Source organism: Equus asinus, chromosome 1 (genome assembly GCF_041296235.1).
Source record: "Equus asinus isolate D_3611 breed Donkey chromosome 1, EquAss-T2T_v2, whole genome shotgun sequence".
In the NCBI taxonomy this organism is placed as follows: Eukaryota; Metazoa; Chordata; class Mammalia; order Perissodactyla; family Equidae; genus Equus; species Equus asinus.
Genome location: NC_091790.1, coordinates 178,198,582 through 178,221,085, shown reverse-complemented (window position 1 = coordinate 178,221,085; position 22,504 = coordinate 178,198,582). Strand labels below are relative to the sequence as shown.

At 37.3% G+C, this 22,504-nt stretch overlaps 1 protein-coding gene across 10 annotated transcripts in view; it reads left to right on the top strand.

Annotated features, from left to right (window-relative positions):
• The window catches only part of CADPS2 (calcium dependent secretion activator 2), a 496,507-nt gene that overhangs the window by 344,780 nt on the left and 129,223 nt on the right, over positions 1-22,504 (top strand). For all 10 annotated transcript variants that reach the window (XM_044759580.2, XM_044759476.2, XM_070512671.1 and 7 more), the window contains exons 12-13: positions 5,023-5,159; positions 7,456-7,643. In XM_044759580.2, the coding sequence (XP_044615515.1) occupies positions 5,023-5,159; positions 7,456-7,643 (325 nt within the window). The remainder of the gene's footprint in view (positions 1-5,022; positions 5,160-7,455; positions 7,644-22,504) is intronic.

The following is a 22,504-nucleotide window of genomic DNA, read 5'->3' as shown; positions in this document are numbered from 1 at the left end:
ACAAGTTAAAAGAAGAAAGCATGTTTTTAAAACTAAGCATACTGAACATTTAGGGGATATTTAGAACGAAATAATAAGTTTATGAAATCTAACTTAGAAGACCACCTTCTTATCTTTTTTAGGATATAAATAATGTATTTACAGGTTTCTCTGATAAGTGAATCTCTTCTGCTTCCCTATTTCTTTGACTCTCAGAATGTGTAGAAATTCTAGCTGCAAACAATGCACGGCCTTTGGCCTGACTGACAGACATTCTTTGGTTGCACTGTCCTTCTCTGCTGTCTCCAACCAGAATACCATGGAAGCATGTTGTTTTTCATTTTTCTCTCCCTTATGTATGCAACATAGTGCAATGTTTATGTTATGTAGTACAACACGGTACTAGTTGACTTCGATAATAATGTCAAAAATGAACCAGAAAAGTCACCTTCTTTTTGATTTTAAGCCAAATTTCTTTTAAATCGTTAAATCAGAGTATAAGCTTGTATTTAATTTTATATGCTGCTTTTCCTGATTGATCCAATAAGTTAAATTGCACACTTCATTGGTAAAGTATGTCTTACTTTACATTGAATATATTATTTCAAATAAATGCTGAATACTGGTTTACTTTGCCCATGATTCTAGGTCCGTATGTGTTGATTAAAATTGTCATCATGTGAAAATATTGCGTATGTGTTATTTGCCGCAGAAAGGTAGATGTGTACATCCATACATCAGTTTTTGATCAATTTAACAAAATCAGGCTAAGAAATTGAGTCAATAATAGAGGTGTGAACAAACTTCTAATTAATATATCTTATCAACTGTTTCTCTTTGGTCTTCAGCATAAAACATGCATACATAAAATATGAACATACCACCCAGGATGATCTACGTAAAATCTTAACATTAAACTCTTCCTATTAACAGCATGTGGGTGCTATAAAAAGAGAGGTGGTACGTACTGCTCTGTGCCACTTTTTGTTTGTTTGGTTTTGAGGAAGATTAGCCCTGAGCTAAGTACCGCCAATCCTCCTCTTTTTGCTGAGGAAGACTGGCCCTGAGCTAACATCCATGCCCATCTTCCTCTACTTTATACGTGGGACACCTGCCACAGCACAGCATGCCAAGTGGTGCCATGTCCGCACCCGGGATCCAAACCGGCGAACCCCGGGCCACCAAGAAGCAGAACATGCAAACTTAACCGCTGCGCCACCAGGCCGGCCCCTGTGCCACTTTTAACTTCCTGTAAATTTTCAAACTCAGTGAGAGTCTGAGCTAAAAGAAAACTATAGTCAGGTGTGGGTAGCAGTAAATGCAGCTACAGGCAAACATCTAAACATAGGACGATTTTAAACCAAGTTATTATATTTCAAAAGATTCATTTGAGGCTTAGTTCAGCTCAGGGTTTTGCAGAAGAGGGGATGAGCTCTTAGCTAGCAGCACCCTCTTCTTGGTCCTTTTGGTACTTGAGTCCCAGGCCTGGACACCTGAATGGTCTCAGAATGCTAATGAATGGCCTCCTCTTCTCCTTCAGTGACCCCTTGCTCTTTCCCCCAACTCTTTTTCCTCCCCTTCGCCTTTTATATCCCTAATTGCTCACAAAACCAGGAGCAGCAAAAAATGCAGAATGCAGCATCTTTCAAATTAGTTGCAAAGGAAGGAGAAATATTTCAGGTAAATATTTTCCCCATCTTGTGTTTTGAACTCTAACTTAGATGCCTTTCCTGGAATTTGAGTTCTTGAGCACACAGGGGCTGGCTGTGGTTAGTGCCTACCACATGGCCTCCCCACCGCAGTGGGGCCTACCAGCTTACTGATAGTCTTCCCATTGTTTCCAAGTCAGTGTTGACTGTTTAAATTGATACTGTCAGCCTTCTTATTCTTTTCTCTTGATTTCAACAGCTGTTACCCTAATGAAATTTTTAAATTTTCAGGTTCTATTTGAATAAAGCCTTTAGTACCTTACATGTATAGCAAATAGTAATCTTTCTCAATTTGGGTTTTATTCCATCCACTTTTACTACACCTGGGGACAATACCACCTAAAGATGCTGAAGTGTATATCCAACTGTTACCATAGAAACTCTCCCCATCAGTATCCTCAATTACCATGTCCCACATCTGTAGTTAGTCCATAGGTCACTCATCAGAATTTATGACAGTTTGCAGTACATTGATAATTTTCTTATGTTTTGGAAGACATACTGAACTGAAATTTGTCATTATCAGTGAACATTTGATTAGTGTCGTGAATAATTTTTAAAACTAGTCACCATAATTTTGTGTTAAAATAAACTTTAATTGAAGATAATCCAGTGTAACCCAATTTTAAAGCAAGTCTCCCAGCCTTGGATTTGGCTATGATATTGATTTGAAAGCACGTTTTCCATTTGATCCAGATGATATCTCTGTGTTTCCTTCGAGTTAAATGTAGGTATGTTATCCTCAGAGAAAATTATATGAAAATGTTCTTTTATGAAAATAAGAAACTAGGTATTATTTTAATGGTAGCTGATTGCCTGTTATTTTATTTCATGAGAGAATTTTAAGTCAAGATTTCTCACATAGATCAAAACTGTTGCCTTTTCAATTTATTTTTATTTCCTCATAAATTCATGGAAACTAATGGCATAATGGTACATGGTGAAGTGTATTTGCATAAAATATTTTGAATTGTGGTTGTCACACATAGGAAGAACAGAATAGAGATGCTTGCTCTTAACAGCTTGTGTTTTGAAGGTGGGATAACCTCAAAGAGTACATTTTACTTTCATAGAATTATAGCCCCAGAGAGATTGTAGGTTTCGGGGGGTTTTTTTAAATAAAATCTTTAGTGGGTTTACTTACCTGTATGTTTTTCCATTGTCAATGTGGAGTTTTGTGACTTAAATTGCTTACCATGAATATTACAGTATTTTTATCACTAATGGTAATTGTTAGAAAAGTAATTTTCCATTTATGTGTGTGATTCAGAAAGGCTTGTCACATTAGTAAATATATGGTTTAAAGTTATATTTCATGAGGAAGCTGCTTCGTAAAGTAAATTCATTTTTGAAAATGATTTAATTGTAGAAATGAAACCTAGACTCATTTCTTCAGAAACTTGTATATTTTATTTAAATACTGTTAACCCATTGTTTTAAAATAAGAATTTGCTTCTACAAACCTTTATAGTAAAGGACAACTATGGATTTTTTTCTCTGAAATTTATTACATGTCCTTTTCTCAACAGATAAGCCATTAATGGGCGTTATTTTTAACTCCTTGTTATGACCTTCTCTGGTGAAAGAAATAATGAATACAATTCAGCAGATGTTTTATAAAACTGGTAATTTAATTTCATAAGGTGACACTAAAAGATTTTTTTACTCAGATAAATGAAGAAATGAAGATTCTAAGATAAATTCTTTAAGATACAAAATAGTCTTCTGGTTTTATAATATATGTGCCTTGCATTTTGTAATAGTCTGCTTCCTACTCATTTGATATTATTTCACACTATCATATATTTAACTTTATATTAAAAGACTATCAGACATAAGAATAAAATACAAGAAAATTTAGACTGTCTCATTTCTCAGTTCAGGGAAGGCAGTTTAGTGTTCATCCAATTAATACTCATTTACTGCATGTAACGTCTTTAATCATTCAGTTAAGTAGCTATTAAATGTAGAGGACTACATATGCTACCTTTTCCATGGATGATAACCTCATACCTCACATCGTCAATGAATGGCCATTCATTGCTTACTTGCTGCGTTCACCATTTCATATCTGTCATTGATGTGAGATATAAATTAGTTTGTTTCTCTTTTTTTTAAAATCTGATTCTGAAGACCCTTCAGCTTGAATTATACAGTTCTTCCATCCACAAATATGGCTGAAAGTTGAACTTGACATGGATCAATATGATCTGGGCTAAATATCTAAATGTGACTGATTATGTTAGCATCATGTCCACAGATCAATATTGAGTTTTATTATAAGCCTGACTCTATAATTGGGTTTAATCAATAAACTTTTGTCTCCTTTCCTTTGCAATTTTAGTGTTGTACCATATAGGTTTTAAAAACTACATTTAGCTTGCATTTAGGACTCTGCTTCTTGTGATGACCAGAAATGAGATCTATCTGTGAATTTTAAGGGACAATGGAGCCTTGGCTCTACCATTGTGAGGAGAGTCCACTTTCATCTTGATAACGGATTACTTGCCCAATACGCACTACATTTCTAACAGAGCTAATGTAGTAACACCCCAGCACTCCTTTTGGGAGGCATGAGGCTTTTTCTCTCTACTCTTAGTAAATAACTCACATTGAAGACTTTGACAAAACATACCATTAATGAAAGCAATCATAAAAGCTTGCCTTTTGATAAACCCGCAGGGTCTACAGGCGTTGAAAGATGCAATCTGTAAAGAACAATGAATTTGGGCCTTTGATTGAAAGTGCCATTTGGGACGTTATGCTTTGTCTGCATATTTGCACAAACATGATGCTCCCTTTTTCATGTCTCTTAAACTTGAAGCTTGAGAGCATTCATTGCCATTTCTACGTTAAGGTTGGTCCCATTAAAAGCTCCATACAAAAAAAGACTGGAAGTGATCCAGCTGAAGCTTGTGTGTTCATTTCTGCCCTAGTTTGCCATTTGGAAAGCAGGCTTCCAGCCATCATTGTGTTTTTTATGAACAGACGTGGGTTCTTTTCCAGTCAGTTCCTTCAGTAATATATACTTAAAATGCATCAGCTTTTCTTAAAGTTGGAAGAAATTATTTCTGTGATGGATATTTGAAGTGGCTTTGAATGAAAATAGAATTTCCTCATTCCAAATGATTGGCAGATTTTTCTCTGTCATTTGTATTTAGGCTCCAAAAAAATTGCAAGCTATGTTAATGTACAGAATTCTTGGCATCATATTTTATGTGATAGAAGTCTTCTCTTGTCACAAGGCATGTGTTTTGTGTTTTTAAAAAACTGCGTTTGCTCATTATTGAACCAGAAAAATAAATGGATTATACATGCTTTTCTGAATTTACAGATGCAGACCGTTTTCAAAAACATGGTATGGATGAGTTTATTTCTGCAAATCCTTGCAAGCTTGACCACGCCTTCCTTTTTAGAATACTTCAGAGGCAGACCTTGGATCACAGACTGAATGATTCCTATTCTTGCTTGGTGAGTACAAGTCTGTCTGTCTAGTCCCCTATAGGTTAGAATAAGTGAGAAATACTTGTTATGAAGCGGCATTTTATTCCTGACTCTTTTAATAACTGTAGTTGGAGTTAGGGATAAAGGAGTCCAATCGATTGCTTCCCAATTTGAAAATTATACACTTGAAGACCACTGCTGTGCCACTCAATAGACACGGGAATAGAGTCAAACAGACACTGAACTGTGGTTTATCAGTCTCTCTGGAGAAGCTGAATGAAAATATAAGGGTTTAATGAAGATTAAAAAAACTTCTGTGGTAGGATCTACTGAGACCTGTACAGACGTTTTAAGGGTTAGATTCTGCTCACCAAATGTTGCTATCTTTCATTTCTCTCTTTTGTTTCTAGAAAGACAACTTAAGTGACAGGGCAAAGAAGCAGTGGGATAAACAATATGACAGGGGCTGTATATAATAGAGGAAAGCTGTAGTTTCATTTAACCCTCGGAGATAATTTGAATTCCTTAAAAAAGGAAAAGGAATTAAATTGAGTCACTAAACTGCTACTTTGTATGTGTTGAAACCAGCCAAAATTTGGGATACAAAGTATAATTTACTTTTAGAAGGAAAGCTTGGCTCCTTAGAATGTGGGCATTAAACTATAGCCTAGGAATCATAGTGCCTTTCCAAGGATTTATATTGTCAGTGGCAGTTCCTCTGGAATTTTTCCAGCCAGAATATGCCTATTTCTGTCAACACTTAGTCTCTTGACTACTGAACATAGTAGATGCATGCAATAAAGTTATATTCTCTTTAAAGTAAGTTTTCAGACAGGGTGTCCCCTCAGCTCATTGCCATTGAGCTAGGAGAGGAAGAAATGAAACAGCTTGTTGCCATGATCACACTGATGCCTCATTAATTCATTTGTAGACTCTTGATTAAGTACTTATCATTCAAAATGTAATTGTATAGTTTAAGCTTGATCCAACCCAAACTTTACAGTTATGTGGAGAGTAAAACAAAGCATCACAAAACCCTGATATCTTTCCAGGGACAAGCACACACAGAGTGAACATCACTAAAGGATGCTTTCCTCTTGGATTCCACTCAATGGGGCTGGTACCTGAATTTTGGAAAGTCATTTTGTTTATGTGGGCGACTCACTTGTCATATGGAGTCTGAGGAGAACACTGCAGTGTGTCTTCAACTGCACCTAGAGGGTAGTGAACATGGTGTGATTAGAAAGAGCGTTTGCAGGCAGGATGACTGGGTGTAAATCATGGCTCAACAACTGATTTGCAGGGTAGTCTTGAGCAACTCAGTAAACCTCTCTGAACTTCAGCTTATATATTTGCAACATAAAGATCATAATGACTACCGTGCATGATGGTTCTAAATATTAAAGATAGATTATGTGTGGTATGTCTAGTACACTGCCTGTCCCATCTCCAGAGTAAGTATTCTGGTGTGCTTTTTTCTCCTCTTCCTTCTCTTCTTTACTGTAGTTCATCTTTCTACATTTATCACCATTTTTTCCTTCTCTTGTATGATTATCCTGCCCCTTTTAAAACTGTCTATTCTCCCTTCTTTCTCTTAAATTAATCCATATAAATCCATATAATCCATGAAAACATTTTCTAAACCAGCTCTATCTAACCCTGTCCTCAGATGTTAGCCAAGCAGGCTGCCTTCTGTTTCAGTTGGCATGCACACACACACATACACACCCACACTCACACTCACACATCCACACCCACCACCCCCCAACATCTCATTTCAAGAAAAACAGAAACTTCTACTATAAAACATTAACTTTGTTATATTGGTCCTAGAAAGACAAACAGAACAATATCTCAAATATTTAAATACCTGTATAGTACATGTTTACCACTGCTAGACTTACTGAAATTTTCTGTTCATTTTATAGAATGCTTTTTGTAACCAGGTAATTTCAATTATAGTGTTTGCTGTACCATTCTCTTTTTAATTGGTTCACATAGAGACTGAAGTTTTTTGGAATGCCATTCTTTGTGACTGGCAATGTAAATATTGTGAATAAATTTGACTAATTTTGAATGACAATAGCGAGGAACAGGTTGCCCGTGCCTTGCTATGGCAATAAAGACAGAGAGTATTAGGTTGCCAGTATCCAAATCAGTTCCAAAATCAATGACATTAGCTCTTCTGAAAGTAACATGAAACATACCACTAATAAAAAATGTCAAAAGACACTTTAATGCAGCTTCTGTTTATAATGCCTAATAGTGCCTACAGAAAAGCAGATCTTAGTACAGCAAAAAATCTTTTCTTTTTCTTTTGCAGGGTTGGTTTAGCCCTGGCCAAGTCTTTGTATTAGATGAGTACTGTGCCCGTTACGGTGTGAGAGGCTGTCACAGGCATCTCTGCTACCTTACAGAACTGATGGAACATTCAGAAAATGGTGCTGTCATTGACCCAACCCTGCTCCATTACAGCTTTGCATTCTGCGCCTCTCATGTGCACGGCAACAGGTATTTTTACTTGCAAACGTGCAGTGAAATGTGTAGGGTTGACTTGAGAAGAGAGAAAAATGTCACCTAGTAACAAATTTTAAATAGCAAACACTTCTTGCAAGAGAGAAAAAAAACTCACAAAGGAAAAATGTACATCAGTCTGGTGGGCTGCACTTTGTTTCTTTTTGCCATTAAAGCCACTTGAGAGAGAGAGAGAGAGTATCTATGAAATTTGAAGTTGCCTTTTAGTTCTTATGTACCACCTCGTACGAGGGTCTGCACAGCTCAAGTGTCATCTGTATTTGTATTGTAATGCGTATGTGTGTCTGGGTAGGGTTTGTTGATAGGTTTGTGTATACCTGATGATCCTTGCTTTTCCACTGTGGAATAAGCCTTCATTGACAAAGCAAGATAAATAATGGGGTTTATGTAGGGTCTCCTCCCAGCCCCTTCCCTAATCTACAGTCTAGGAACAAGTATCTCCTTTTAGCACTCTGAGCCTCTAACCTCACCTCTTGCCTTACCAAAAGGGCAAAAACTCACCTAATGCAATGATTACAACTATGTACGTCTGAGCTTGAAATCTCTCCATGTCATTCTCCCTCTCTTCTCTTGATCCTGTTCCAGGGAACATTTGCTAGGGCTCCTCCCATAAATGAGGTACCCCTTATCCCATCCCCTTCTTACCTTGCTGCAATCATTACTCCATCTCTTCCTCTTTATATTTCTTTTCTTCCCTCAGACCTGTTTAAGCTTCACAACTAGCCTCACAACATAACAGAGTTGTCAAGGGATTCTGAAGTTAGACCACCTGGGTTCCAATTAATGCTTATTTACTGTGTGAGGTAGGGCAAGCTTCTAATCTACTTGTGTCTCTATCTCTGTGCTTCCCCTTCTGTAAGAAGGACATAAAATGGTGTCTCTGTTAAATAAATCATAAATCTTAAATAGTGATAGAGATTAAATTCTATATCAAGCACTTAGAACAGTGCCTGGCATGAGTGTTCAAAAAAATGTTAACTGGTAGTTTATATTGTCTTAAGTGTTGTTATCCTGTCACTCTTCTCCTCATCTTTCCATTGTGTTCCTTATCTTCCTACGCAGACTTCTCTCACCAGTCCCCTGTGTGGCTTCCAGCTCTTCATCTGCTATTAGGCTGCTTGAAATGGATTGATTGCCTGATGACCTCATCTCATAGCCCCTCCTCCAGCTTCACTTTCCTTACTCTCATTGAAAAGTTGAGGCTGTGGAATTTCCAAGACCCTGCGCTTCTTAAAACTCAGCGTACCTTCCCTGATGCAGCGCTGTCTCAGCTCTCCTTTTTTTTTGACCATCTTTTTGCTAACAGTTCCTGTTCCTCCAGAGCCCAAGTGCAGTATGGTGTTTTTTCTCACATCTATTCTTGAAAAAGTATTCTCCTCTTTCTGAGAATTTTTCTACTTCAGTGAAAAATTCTACTTCAGTGACCTCACTCCTTTCCACACCTTTAACTGTGACCTCTCTTTATACAGATAATCCCAACCCAGTTATTCTCCCAAACTGCAGATCTCTGTCAACAATTAGCAGCTTGAATATTGTGCTGGCTCTTCCAGCTCTCTGTGTATAAAATTAAATCTGTCTTCTCCCCAAACCAGCTCCTGTTCCTGTACCTCTTTTAGCTCCTAATAGGGTGCCTGGCAAAAAGTCACACTCTTGGCACACAGTAAGTCTTCAGTAAATATTTGATGAATGAATGAATGACTTTATTATTTGTGTTATTGTCACTCCCATTAATGGCCCATTCATTTTTCTTTGACCTCATAGCCCCAATTTGTTGCCATTGTCAATGTTCTGTCTTCATAATACTGCTCAAATTTCCCTCTTTTTACCGTTTCCATTGCATCTACCCTAAATCTAGCCTTCACTTTTTCTTGCCTGTCTATATTCATCTCTCTTTTGCTGTTTTCCCCTACAGTAGTCTAGCCATCACCTTCAAAATTAACAGATTAAATTTTACCATACTCTTTTTCAAAAAACTTCAGTGATTCTAATTTGATTATTAAACTAAAAATGAATTCTAAGCTATAGTATCAGGGTTTTCCCTTTACCGTCTCATTCTGTCTACACAGTCTGCAGTCCAAGGATTCTTCTCCATGTAGCCTTTACCCCAGACAAGCTGATTATTCTCCCTGTAATGTTTCTCATTTTCCCAAGTTTCTAACAGTCATACCACAAAACTCCTCTAAGAAGACTTCTTTTAACTTTTTCAAACACTACAAACCTTGTATCTGGAGATATCTTATGAACTTTATTGTGTGTATTGTATACAAAATACACACACAGCTGCTGCTACTCTACTGCATAATATTTTGAAGGCAAAAATTACCACTCATTCACTTATTATCCTCTGTAGACCCTAACACAGTGTCTTGCATATTGTAGGTACGTAGCAAATGTTGTTGGAGTCCCCACTGTTGCCTTTTCTCATCCCACAATAAAATAAAGCTGAGCCTAGTCTCAGAATCTGTCCAGGCTTTCACTTCATTCTGGAACTCAGCCTTATTGGAAATTAGGAGAATGTTGCAGATCGTAGTCATCTTACCCCAAACTAAGCCCTCTGCACTCAGCAAACCTGGGGGACTGGGGGTGACAGTAATGATGACAGGATAGCTAATCTTTTATAGCTAAAGTGAGGGACTATTTTTGCTAAACCTGTCTCTTATCTCCTGGCTCTGTCTTTCTTCCTCCTGACCCATGGGTATCAAAAGATAGGCCTCCCAATGTTAGGCAGCACTCAGAAGTACAAGAGAGTAAGAAGGTTGTGGTGAAACAGGTAAACCCAAAGAATTTGTATGATCAGTTTATTTTAGAGCAACACAAAAAGGTAAAATTAAATTGAGAACATCAAGTAGGGAATTCAGCTAACATGCCCCCAAAATGTATGTGTTTTGACACACATTAATGGAAAGTTACTGCCTGGGAGGCAGCCTGATTTGAATCTATAGGTTGCCATAGTTACTTTTATTCTGTCAGACTATTGTTTTCTTTATAATGGTACACTGTAAAGTGTAAGGTATGTTCATATGTTCATGCATATATTACACTTAATATTACACATTAAATCCATTTTCCTGGTTAAAATATGTACATATTCAGGTATCTCTGAGTGGTGTTTTAGAGTAGAAATTTGAGTCAGTTTCTGATTTCACATGTAGGTCACATGTAGCTTAAGAAAAAAGAAAGGAAGAAATGTAGGTTTTGGGGAAATTTGAACCTCAATTTAGGGTAGAAATTATCCAGGATAAGCTGAAAGGTATGATGTTTCCTGTAATTTTTAGAGTCTAACGGAAGTCATTCAGAAATGTCATACTGTCACAATGAGAGAATAAAAAGAGGCAAAAGAACTCTACTTGAATCTGAAATTTGCCAACTGACCCATGTTGGGCAAATCGCTTAACCTTTCTGAAACTCAGAGTTCTCATATGAAAGAAGGGAAATACTAACATGAAGGTGCTGGATAATTATAAATACTGTGTCAGTATTGAGTACTCTAATATGCTTCCCTTTGTTGCCCAGCCACAAGGATGTAAATTGTAAAAGGAGGAAAAACATGAAAAATAGATAGTTAGAGCTGTAATACCTCATGCTAAGTGGAAATATTTCACTGTGTATCTAATTATACTCTTAATTTCTTTGCTAATAGAATATTCAGGTTTCAGCAACCTCCCCTTATGAAAATAAGCTTCTCTTATCCAGCTCTGCAGCATCTGATATTTATGCAGTTGATATTTAGTTTGTTAAAAATACTGTCAATGTCAAGTCTGACTTTTCTACAATGTTTGCCATAGTCTCTCTTTATGATCACTTTTACATCTGTCAAGACACACATTCAGAGTGTCGTTTTGCTCATTACCTAAACTACCTCTGTCAACAATTCAAAAGGAAAAAAGATTGCCTTTTGTTGTTGAATGAAGCAAAGGACAACGGTGCCGTCTGGATCTGAAATTTTTCCGAGAGCACATCCTCCTGTTTACCCTGCGTTGAGCTCTCTAGGTGGGTTCCTTCTGTGCCGACACGTCTCTGAATAGCACTCTGAGTGTTTCAGGAATAAAAGAATAGAGTTAAACAGAAAAGGCTCTGGCTGGTACTAAGACTGAGGAAGAGAGAGAAAAAGAAAGGAAGAAAGAAAAAAGTGAGTCAAGGACAGAAGCAGACACACTCCTGCAGGATGATAGCCGCACAGGTCCGTGAATAACACAGCCACTCACTCAGCGATAGTGCCGCTGATGACTGATAGGAAAGAGAAAAGAGACTTCGCGAGACAATGCGTCATAGGGCAAAGTTCTAGGTTGATACGTGTGGTTATACACCTTGGTTTTGTAAGTCAGGCCGAGGGTGGAGAAACTAAAGCAGCAACACAAGATGACTTTCATCTCCCAGTTTAATGTAAGATATGCAATGTGTTCACTGACTCTTCTTCAGTTTAGTAGGGCCTCTTACAGCTGCTACACACCTGACAAAGGCCAGCTCAGATGTGCTAGCTTTCAAGTACAGGGTACAGTAGTACCACTATATGATTATAGTTTGTATATACAGTAATCCCTATTTTCTGTGGATTCCAGATCATATCCCAGAGTGGTAGGCACCTTCCAGGGCATCAGTCAAATCATCGTGTCACGATTCCTCCGTCTTCAGAGGTGATAACATTTTCTCTTACCTGTCACTTCAGAAATTCTGCCTCAACTTCCTGCCTGTAATTTTATAGACAATGATAAATTTTTGAGTAAAATCATAGACAATGGCATCAAATAGGCACATCAAGAATTTCCATTACCACGTCTTAATTCTAGTTTTTGATATATGATATAGAGAGATTAAGTACAAATGTCACCTCAATTGTCAATCTAGAGACTCACTTCTGGGGCAGGTGGGCAACCATATCAAGTGTCCTAAGCAAGGTTATCCTTACACACTGTGGCCATTCTGAGCAATTTCATCTTGTGTGCTACATGTGCAAAGGTGGCAGGGACAGTTATCAGTGAGGGCTTTTTAAATATATGCTGAGGGTCCTTGTTTGATTCTATGAGAAACTATACAACTCCACATTTGCCTCAAACTTTCCCAACAATAACATCTCTACCCAGCCAACCTCGAGTTCAACACTAACGCAAGATAATCATGCCTTTCAAAACAAGACAGACAAAAACAGAAAGTGAGCGGTGGGGGCAGAGACGTAGTATGTTGGAAATAGCACTGAGCTAGCGGTCAGGACATCTGTCTTCTTGTCCCAGCTCTTCCACTTATGAGCTATTTCATTCTAAGCAATTGGTCCTGTCTGAGCCTCAGTTTCCCATCTGTTCATTGTGAATAATAATATCAACGCTGCTTACCTGATGTGGGGTCTAAATAGGTGAAATAAAGTTACGTGAACACTTTGTAAATGATAAAATATTGCTTAAATATCAAGTGGTGATATTACACATACAGTATAGTAATTAAATAAGCTTTTGGGCGTTGTGCTATAGAAGACTGACAGTGCAAAGGTGAACTGTGGGTGTCATTCTTATAGCAGGCTACTGTAGTCAAGACTCAGGCAGGGAGATGAGACTGGAAAAGCATTGTGAAATTGCCTCACGTCATCACTGTCCATGATCATTAGGAGGAGCCATGCTGAGGTTCTGGCATCTCCCCTTCACCCTATTCCCTCAGCCCCTCAGGTTGCTGCAAGACACTGTGGGCCTAATGGGACGGTGACAAAGACAAAGCTCAAAGTAGGAGCCAAGACCCTGTTGTTTAAGGTAAGTCAGTCGCCAGGCTATAACCTGGGGGATAATTGTTAAGGCCACCTAATCAGTTTCCTGCTTTCCCTCCACACTATTCATTCGCAGCAAAAACTCCTGGATTCTTCTGAAACAATGCATATAAAAGAGCCCAGTGAAGGTAAATCAGTGAGGAAGAGACAAGGCAAAGGGATTTTCCAGTATGTGTTAGAATACAGATCAGGTTAACAACCGACAGAAGCAGGAGCTCCTCCTCTGGTGTAGCTTTTCTTCAGCTTGGGACCTTTAGAGCCGCCTTAGCATCTGGAGTTAGGTGTGGAAAAGAGCTTGGGGACTTGAGTTGGGTCTCCATGTAGTTTTCTAGCATACTAAAGTTTTTTTTTAAGAACTTATTATGTAACAATCAAGCAACAACAAAAGCTCTATATGTGCATCTGTACCATTTACCATCACTGTTGCCAGTCATTGGGGATTTTTAGATCTCTGTTTATGCACAAGATTGGCCTGTTCTTTTCCTTTCTTATACTGTTTTTTCTGGGATTTGGTATCCAGGTTATTGTAGCCATATAAAATGAGTTGGGGAGCATTCCCGCTTGTTCTGTATAAGATTCGTGTGACTTTTTTTAAGTTTATCAGTAACTCGTCTTTAAAACTATCTGAGCTTGGGGACTTACATGTGGAAAGATTTTATTGCATCAGTTTATTTTGCAGTTAAAGAACTACTCAATCTTTCCATTTATTTCCTGAGCGAGTTTTGTCAAGTTAGGATTTTCCAGGAAATAGTGATTTTCATCTGTTTTCAAATGTATTGATATTAAGTTGTTCAAATTTGTTCTCTTTATATACTTTTTGCTCTCTCTGCAGACATCTCCCCTTTCTCATTCTAATATTGTTGATTTTTATCTCTTCTCTCTTTTTCCCCCTTCATCCATCTTACCAGAAGTTTGTAAACTTTATTGGTCTTTTCAAAGAAGCAACTTTTGGCTTTGTGGATCTCTATTGCTTCTTTGTTTTCCATTTCATTAAATTTTTAAAAAATAAACTTTTTATTTTAGAATAATTTAAGTGTACAGAAAAATTTCAAAGACAGTACAGGAAGTTTCTTTATTTCAGTTTTCTCTAATGTGATTGTCATAAATTACCGTGGTACGTTTGTCAAGACTAAGGGACCAAGATTGGCAGGTTGCCACTAATTAACCACCAGTCCTTATTTGGATTTCCACAGTCCTTTTTTTTTTTTTAAATATCCTTTTTTCTGTCCCAAGATCCAACTCAGGATACCAAATTGCGTTTAGTTGTCACGTCTCCTCTGATCTGTGGCATTCTCAGTCTTTGTTTTTCATGACCTTGACAGTTTTGAGGAGTACTGGTCAAGTATTTTGTCAGACATCCCTCAATTTGGATTTATCTAACATTTTCATGATTGGACTGGGGTTATAGGTTTTTGAAGAGTTGAAATACCCTCTCATCTCTTCCTGTCAGGGAGGATATGATATCACTGGACATCACTGGTCCTGATAACTTTGGTCACTTGGTTAAGGTAGCATTTGTCAGGTTTTTCCACTGTAAAGATGATGTTTTGCTTCCTCCGTACTCGATTCTTTGGAAGAAGTCATTAACTCCAGCTCACACTCACGGGGAGAGGGGAATTAAACACCACTTCCTGGAGGGAAGACTAGCTACATATTTGGAATTCCTCTGCGAGGAAGATTTGTCTCTTCTCCCCTGTTTATTTAGTGGACCATTTATTTATGTCAGTATGGATTCATCTGTGGTTACTTTATACTTTGGGTTATAATCCAATACTACTTTATTTTGTTGCTCAAATCGTTCCAGCTTGGGCCATTGAGAGCTCTTTCAGACTGACTCCCTTTGATGTGCTCTATCCTTTTGTTGTTGTTTTGAGCACTCTCTTACTTTCTGGTACTGAAATATGCTCCGAGCTCCTCTTGTATTTTCCCTGCCTCAGCCCTAGAATCAGCCATTTCTCCAAAGAGGCGTGGTTCCTTTTGTTAGAGAATGGTATTTAGAAACCAAGATTGGGATATGGATATGCTCATTGTTGCTAGGATATCATTGTTTCCAGGCCCTCTCAGTGGCCAGAGCTAGGTAATATATATTCGTATACTAATCCATGAATTCATACTGATGTCTCCGACTCTAGTCCAGTACCACAAAGTTCTTGTGAGCCTTCCGTTCTTGCTTATCTGTAACTTCTCTCTCCAACAGTGAGAAACCTGGCTTCCCCTGTCCACCATCCATTTCCTTATTTGTTCAACCCCGGTATACATGTCAAGCAGTTTCAAAATTTGCCAGCTAGATTACAGTGTTTGTGTACAGGTCCTTTAGTCATTAGCCTTATAGTTTCCAGTCAAAACATTGTTTTCCCAAAGTTCAAGGACAGCTGCTTTTCTCCCCCTCTCTCTTTAGTAAGGTTCTGTCATATGATACAGTTAGAGTCACTTGTCAAAATATGCATTCTATCCTCACCATCTGAGTTGATACCATGGGATTTTTTTCCCTTAAGTTTGTATACAGTAATTTCACTCTCTGAGCTGTACAATTCTTAGTTTTGTGGGTTTTGACACATAGAGTCGTATATTCACCACCCTAGTGCCATACAGAAGCATTCCATCACCCTAAAATTTGCCTTGTGTGCCCCCTTTTATAGTCAACCATTTCATTAAATTTTGTCTTTAGTTTTATTATTCCCTCCTCTACTTTCTTGGACTATTTTTTTCTAACTTCCTAAGTTAGATGTTTACCTAATTACTAGTCAGCTTTTCCTCTTTTCTAACATAAGCATTTAAGGTTATAAGTTTCCCACTAAGTACTGCTTTCCCACATATATAAATTTTGTTATGTAATATTTGGTTAAAATTCTAAGTAATTCTAACTTGCCATTGTAATTTATTTTTGACACAGGGTTATTTATATTTTTAAGTTTCTAAGAAAGTGAAGTTTTTTTGGTTATTTTTTTAAGAACTGGTTTCTAACCTAATTTCTCTATGTTCAGAGAATGTAATCTATATGGTACTGATTCTTCATAACTTGAGACTTTCTTTACGGCAAGTATGTGTCAAATATTATGTTTCATGTTGGTTGAAAAAAAATGTATATTCTATAGTTTGGGTAGGGCAGGCAGGAGTTGTGTGGTTCAAATCTTCTAAACTCATACTGATTTTTTGCCTGTTTGATCTATGTTATTATGACCACAGTGAGTGGAAAGCTACCATTGCCTTGGTGGTTTCTTCCCTCTACTTCTGCCAGTTTTTGCTTTGTATATTGTGAAGCTGTTTATTAGGTGAATTCAAGTTTAAAATTGTTAAATCTTCCCAGTGAATGGCAATTATCTCTTCGTAACTAATAATGCATTTCGCACTAAAGTTTTTTCATGTGGTTATTAATGTAGCCTTTTGGGTATTTGTCTGATATATGTTTATTCTTAATTTTACTCTTTCTATATTTCTTTATTTTAGTGTGTCTCATAAATAGCAAACTAACATTTTGATTTAATTATCCAATATGACAATTTCTGTTTTTTTAATCAGTTTAGTCCAATTACAGTTATTACGTATATTGAGATAAGTAAGTTCATTTCCACCATTTTATTTTGGCCTTTCTTTTTTGGCTCCTGTTTGTAAGCTTTTTGTTTCTTTCTTGCCCTCTTTTTGTTTCATCCAGGTTATTTTCTTCTATTTTTTTCCCCTCAATAATTTAAATGTTCCAACATTTGAGATTTTACCATATGTGTTGCTAAAATTTTGAAGTCTTAATGCTAATCAGCAAGTTTCTCCTTCTCTAAAGAGTTCAGAGACCTTAGAACATTCCAGTCACCCCCTTCCTGGCTTGCATGGTTATATTATCTAGTATTTTAGTTGTATCTTTGTTTGTTTGTTTTCTAATCTTACAAATTAGATATTATATTTAGTATGCTAAACACTTGCTTAGATTTAGAAATTATTTTTCTTTTTCCTAAAGTACATTCTTTGCAATTTCCTATAATGGAGTACCTGTAGATAGGGAATTTTTATTGGGCATTATCTTTGTCCACATTTTTGAAGGAAAATTTTGCTAGTATTCAGTTCTAGATTGATGATTATTTTCTCTCAGAGCTCTGAAGATTATACTCCATTTACTTCTGACTTCCTTTGTTACCATTAAGAAGGCTGTTGGCAATCTAATCACCATTCTTTTGAGGAGAATTTGTCTTTTCTTTCTGGATAGTTTTAAGGTTATTTTTTTGTCTGTGTTCACTATAATGTATCCACATGTTCATTTCTTTTTGTGTATTCTATTTGGGATTACTGTGGATTTCTGATCCACCTGACTCAACATTGGGTAAGCACCAATTTCTTTAAATTTACCCTGCTTGGGATATGAAGATCCATGTTTGCCATCGGTTCTGGAATATTGTTATCTCTTTAAATATTGTCTTGCCTCCAATCTTGCTCTTCTCTAAAACTCCAATTGCCCATATATTAGGCATTTTGTCTTCTCTATCTCTTAAAGTCTGTAATATATATTCTATCTACTTATTTCTCCTGCTGCATTCTATGTAATATTTTCAGTTCTATCTTCTACTTTGGGACTTGGCAGACTTCTTCTATGAAGGGCCAGACAGTAAGCATAATAAATGTTTTGGGCTTTGTAGGCCATATTATCTCTGTCACAATTACTCAACTCTGCTGTGGTGCAAAAACATCCATGGACAATATGTAAGTAAATGATTGTGGCTTGTGTTCTAATAAAAACAGATGATGGGCTGTAGTTTGCCAACCCTTTCTCTCCTTCCTCAATTCCCTCTTCAGCTATGACATCTATTTTTTAAACCACTCATTGAATTGTTAATTTCAATTATTAAATTTTTTAGTTCTGGAAATTCTACTTGGTTCTTTTTTAAATTCATTTGGTCATTTCTGAACATATCTTATTTCTTTCTTGGTTTTTGTTCCCCTCTTTGTTTCCTTAGACCTTTCATAGTTAGTTATTTTATATTCTGATCATTGCAATAACTAAATTTTCTAGGTCTTTACATCTGTTCTTTCTGCCTGCGTTTTTGCCATGGTTACTTTTCTTATTCAGCTAGCATTTTTTTGTAGTAAGCACATCTACTTGAAATTAATCTGTGGAAACTCGACAAGGCCTGAGTTGAGAATGCTTTCTTCCAAAGAGATTTGCTCTTGCTTTTACTTGGTGTTGGGGTTGCTGCTGGAGCTATTTTATTTTCCATCTGGAGATTGCTTGACTGCACAGATAGTGCTCAGTTGGACGAGGTCAGGCATGTGGTGCATGTTCTCTGGAAAGACTCTTTTTCGCTCGGTCTGTTAGATGCTGTGGAAACAGACAGGTTTCTTTGTTGGCTCCCCTTTGCAAGCATGCTGGTTCTCTCTAGCCGGTCCTTCCACTGACAGTATAGCCCAGTCAGGGGTCCTGTTTGTTGCAGGCATCTCAGGTTTAGCAGCCCATGCAGATTAGGTCTCTGACACAGTGGTGCCCTCCCTTGAACACGGCTGTAAAGCCTCCTTGGTTTCAACATTTGCCCCCAAGGCAGCCCTGATGTTCATATTCACCCCAACTGTGGTTTCAGCTCCCCGTTTATTTATTTTCCTGCCCTTAGGAGAATTTTTTTTCCTTTCTTATAAGTGCAGCACAACATTTACCAGTATATTTTCTATAATTTGTGCAATGTTGAAGTGTTTTGTAGTAAAGAGAGATTTTGGGGGTGTAAATCAGTTCACTATACTAGGAGAAGTCATGATAGAATTTGCATTTTGAAAAAAATATTTGGACGTCTATAGGGAGAACCTCCTGGAACCCTCTCTGTAACCCCTCTGCTTCAGGTTCCACCAGATTAACGCTGCTCATCCATCACATCGCAGCTTAAATATTGTCCCAAACTGAGTCCTTCCCTGAAAATCTAAACTGTATCAGAGCTTTGTACTTTTGTCCTTCTTACATGGAATTGTACACTTACTGAGTTTTCTTTTTTATGCCTTTCCCTCTTAAAAACTCTATTAGGGCAGGAGTCATTTTTGTGGTGCTTATCTTGTATCCCCAGGACCTGGGCAGGTACTTGATAAATATTTGTTCAGTAAGTAAATGAATGACACTGGAGCATCTGTTTACAATTTTATAGGTGACATTTTAAGGGACTTCATTAGGAGAGTTCACAATTAAATCTTCTTAATGAATCAAATGTAATGATGTTTATGGCCCATGTTAAGACCGTATGTAACCAGCAAGATTGTGTCTTTTTACAACATAGAAATTAATAGATTAAAACAATGAAATATGCTTTTTTGTGTATAAAATTGAAAATGATTATAACAAATGATACAGACTACAGTTGATGAGATTGCAGAGAAATTAATAATTTCATGTACCTTGGTCAGTGTAAGCTCATAAGTACTTTCTTGAAAAGCAGTTTTGCAATATGTATCAAATGTCTGAAAATATGATCCCATTTGTCTTAGCTGAGGCTGCTATAAGAAAATCCCATAGATTGGGTGGCTTCAACAAGAGAAATTAATTTTCTCTCCATTCTTGAGACTGGCGGTCTGAGATCGGGGTGTCAGAATGGTCGGGCTGTGGGGAGGACTCTCTTCCTGGCTTGCAGACGGCTGCCGTCTCTCTGTGTCCTCACATAATGGAGAGAGAAGGAAAGAGCTCGTTTTCCTCTTCTTATAAGGCCACCAGTCCTATCACATTAGTGACCCATCCTTATGACCTTTTTAACCTTAATTACCTCCTAAAAGCCCCATCTCCAAATACAGTAACATTGGGGGTTAGGACTTCAACACATGAATTTTCAGAAGGGACACAGCTCAGTCTATGGCACCACTTAATCTAACATACTCTTTCAGAAATTTATCCCAGGGAAACAATCAGAAATGGGTTAAAAAGATGTAGTATAAGGTTAGTTATTGCAGCAGTATTTATGGTAGGAAAAAGATGAAAGAGTCTAAATTTCTACCAAAAGGGTATTTTAATAAATTATGGTATATCCATATTGAAACATCATACTTCATTAAAAAGCATTTATTAGGATATTTAAATGATGTGAAAAAATGTTTATACTTCATTAAAAGAATCAAATTATAAATTAGAATGTACAATATATCTATAGATTTATAGAAAGAAGACTGGAATTACATTTAGAAAATGGTATTACCTGTTATTTCTTATTGAGACATTTAAGGAAATTTTAATTTTTGTCTTTATTTTCCTGGATTCCTCCTCCCAAATTATGATGTGTACATAGTCTTTTAATTTGAAAAACCCGTTATTTTTTTAAAATAATAACATTAGATATGGGGCAGAGGCGATATTTATATCAGAGAACACTGCCAACCTTAATTCTCTTTATTTTTATTTTAAATCCTTTTGATATTTTATTTTTCTTGACTTCTAGAGTTGTGTGCAGCAATGGTTTTAGTTTGGTTCCAGGAGAGGCCAGTTATCAAACACCTTGATAGCTGTCCTTAGCCTGTCTGTCCATCACGACCTTAACATAGAAACTAAGTCACCTGATCACATATCTTCATAGAGTCAGATTATAGCTTTTTTGTACCAGTGTCTACTCTTTTTAAAAACCTCCAAAGAAAATAGAATGCAGTAGGAAATTCAAATAAGGAAAGGATTAGGAGGTAAGAGTATTTGGAAAAAGAGAAGAATATGATTTTAAAATTTTATTTTTCAAAATATTTTCCCATAGAAAATCTATTTCTTGTATGTCAGTGAACATATAGGGGGGTGACTTAATTTCTTCTTTTGGATATTTAAAATTTCAGGGGAAGTTCAAGGACACTGATTATGTAATATATGACCATCCAAATGACATATGATTTTGTTTGAAACAATGGAAGGGGTTACAGGTTAGGGAACAAAAATAAAAGATTGTTTGCTCCCTCATCTTCTGACATTTCTCATTCTTGTGCTGTGTGTTTGTCTCCTTTTTATTCTCTTCACAAATGGATATGGTGGGAAATACACGAAGTGCAAAGTGACTTTCACCTGTGGTGCTGCAGGCAGAATTGACAATTCAGAAATACCACCCTCTGCTGTCTCTCCCCTTCTCACTTTCTCTGGAGGAAGCTAAGATGTCATCTGTTCCTCATAGAAGAGGGCAGGTGGCAAGAAGCCTATAAGAAACTCAAAAGCACCGTGAACTTTGTCATTTGCCCACTCATTGCTTGTGAAATATCTTTTACCCCAAATCACCAAACGGGCAGGATGAACCAACTTCCCTGATGAGTTGGGGAGCGAGGCGGGCATTAAAGGGGAAGAGTGAAGGAAATCTATCTCATCAATTTGCCAGTCTTTTCTATACACTGTTAACTCCTGGTGCACTTATTCAACCCACAAGCTTCCTGAGCATGCTGTTCCAGGCAATAGGCAAACTCCTAGACGTTATAAAGCCCAGGACACATTTATCCCCTACATGTCTAGAATCTGTCCACCTGATAGACGTGATTGAGAAAAGAACTATAGGAAATGTTAGAGTTTTCATTAAGTAATAGACCAAATGGTCATGAGCACTAAATGATGCTTTGGAAGTGGGAATTGTGGAGAGATATAATGGCTACATAATTTTGGGACTTGCTGTTTAAACAAAGTTAAACAGGTTTCTTTACCGTCAGGCTTGTCAGACTCCTTAATATGCCAGGGTTGTACTATGAACCTCCAACAAGGTCTCGCGATTGGTATTGTCCCAAAAATACTTGGGCTGTCTAACCCTTTTTGATGGAGTTTGTCACAGGACTATTGTTCCTTAAAACGTGTTTGACAGCCAGCAAGTCTTCTTTACTCAAATTTACCCAGATGAGATGGATATTAAGTATGCCAAAATTGGTTTTTTGTTTTTTTTTTAAAAAAAATGCTCATCAATGATCAATTTTTTTTTTTAAGATTTTATTTTTTTCCTTTTTCTCCCCAAAGCCCCCTGGTACATAGTTGTATATTCTTCGTTGTGGGTCCTTCTAGCTGTGGCACGTGGGATGCTGCCTCAACGTGGTCTGATGAGCAGTGCCATGTCCGCACCCAGGACCCAAACCAACGAAACACTGGGCCGCCCACAGCAGAGCACGCGAACTCAACCACTCGGCCATGGGGCCAGCC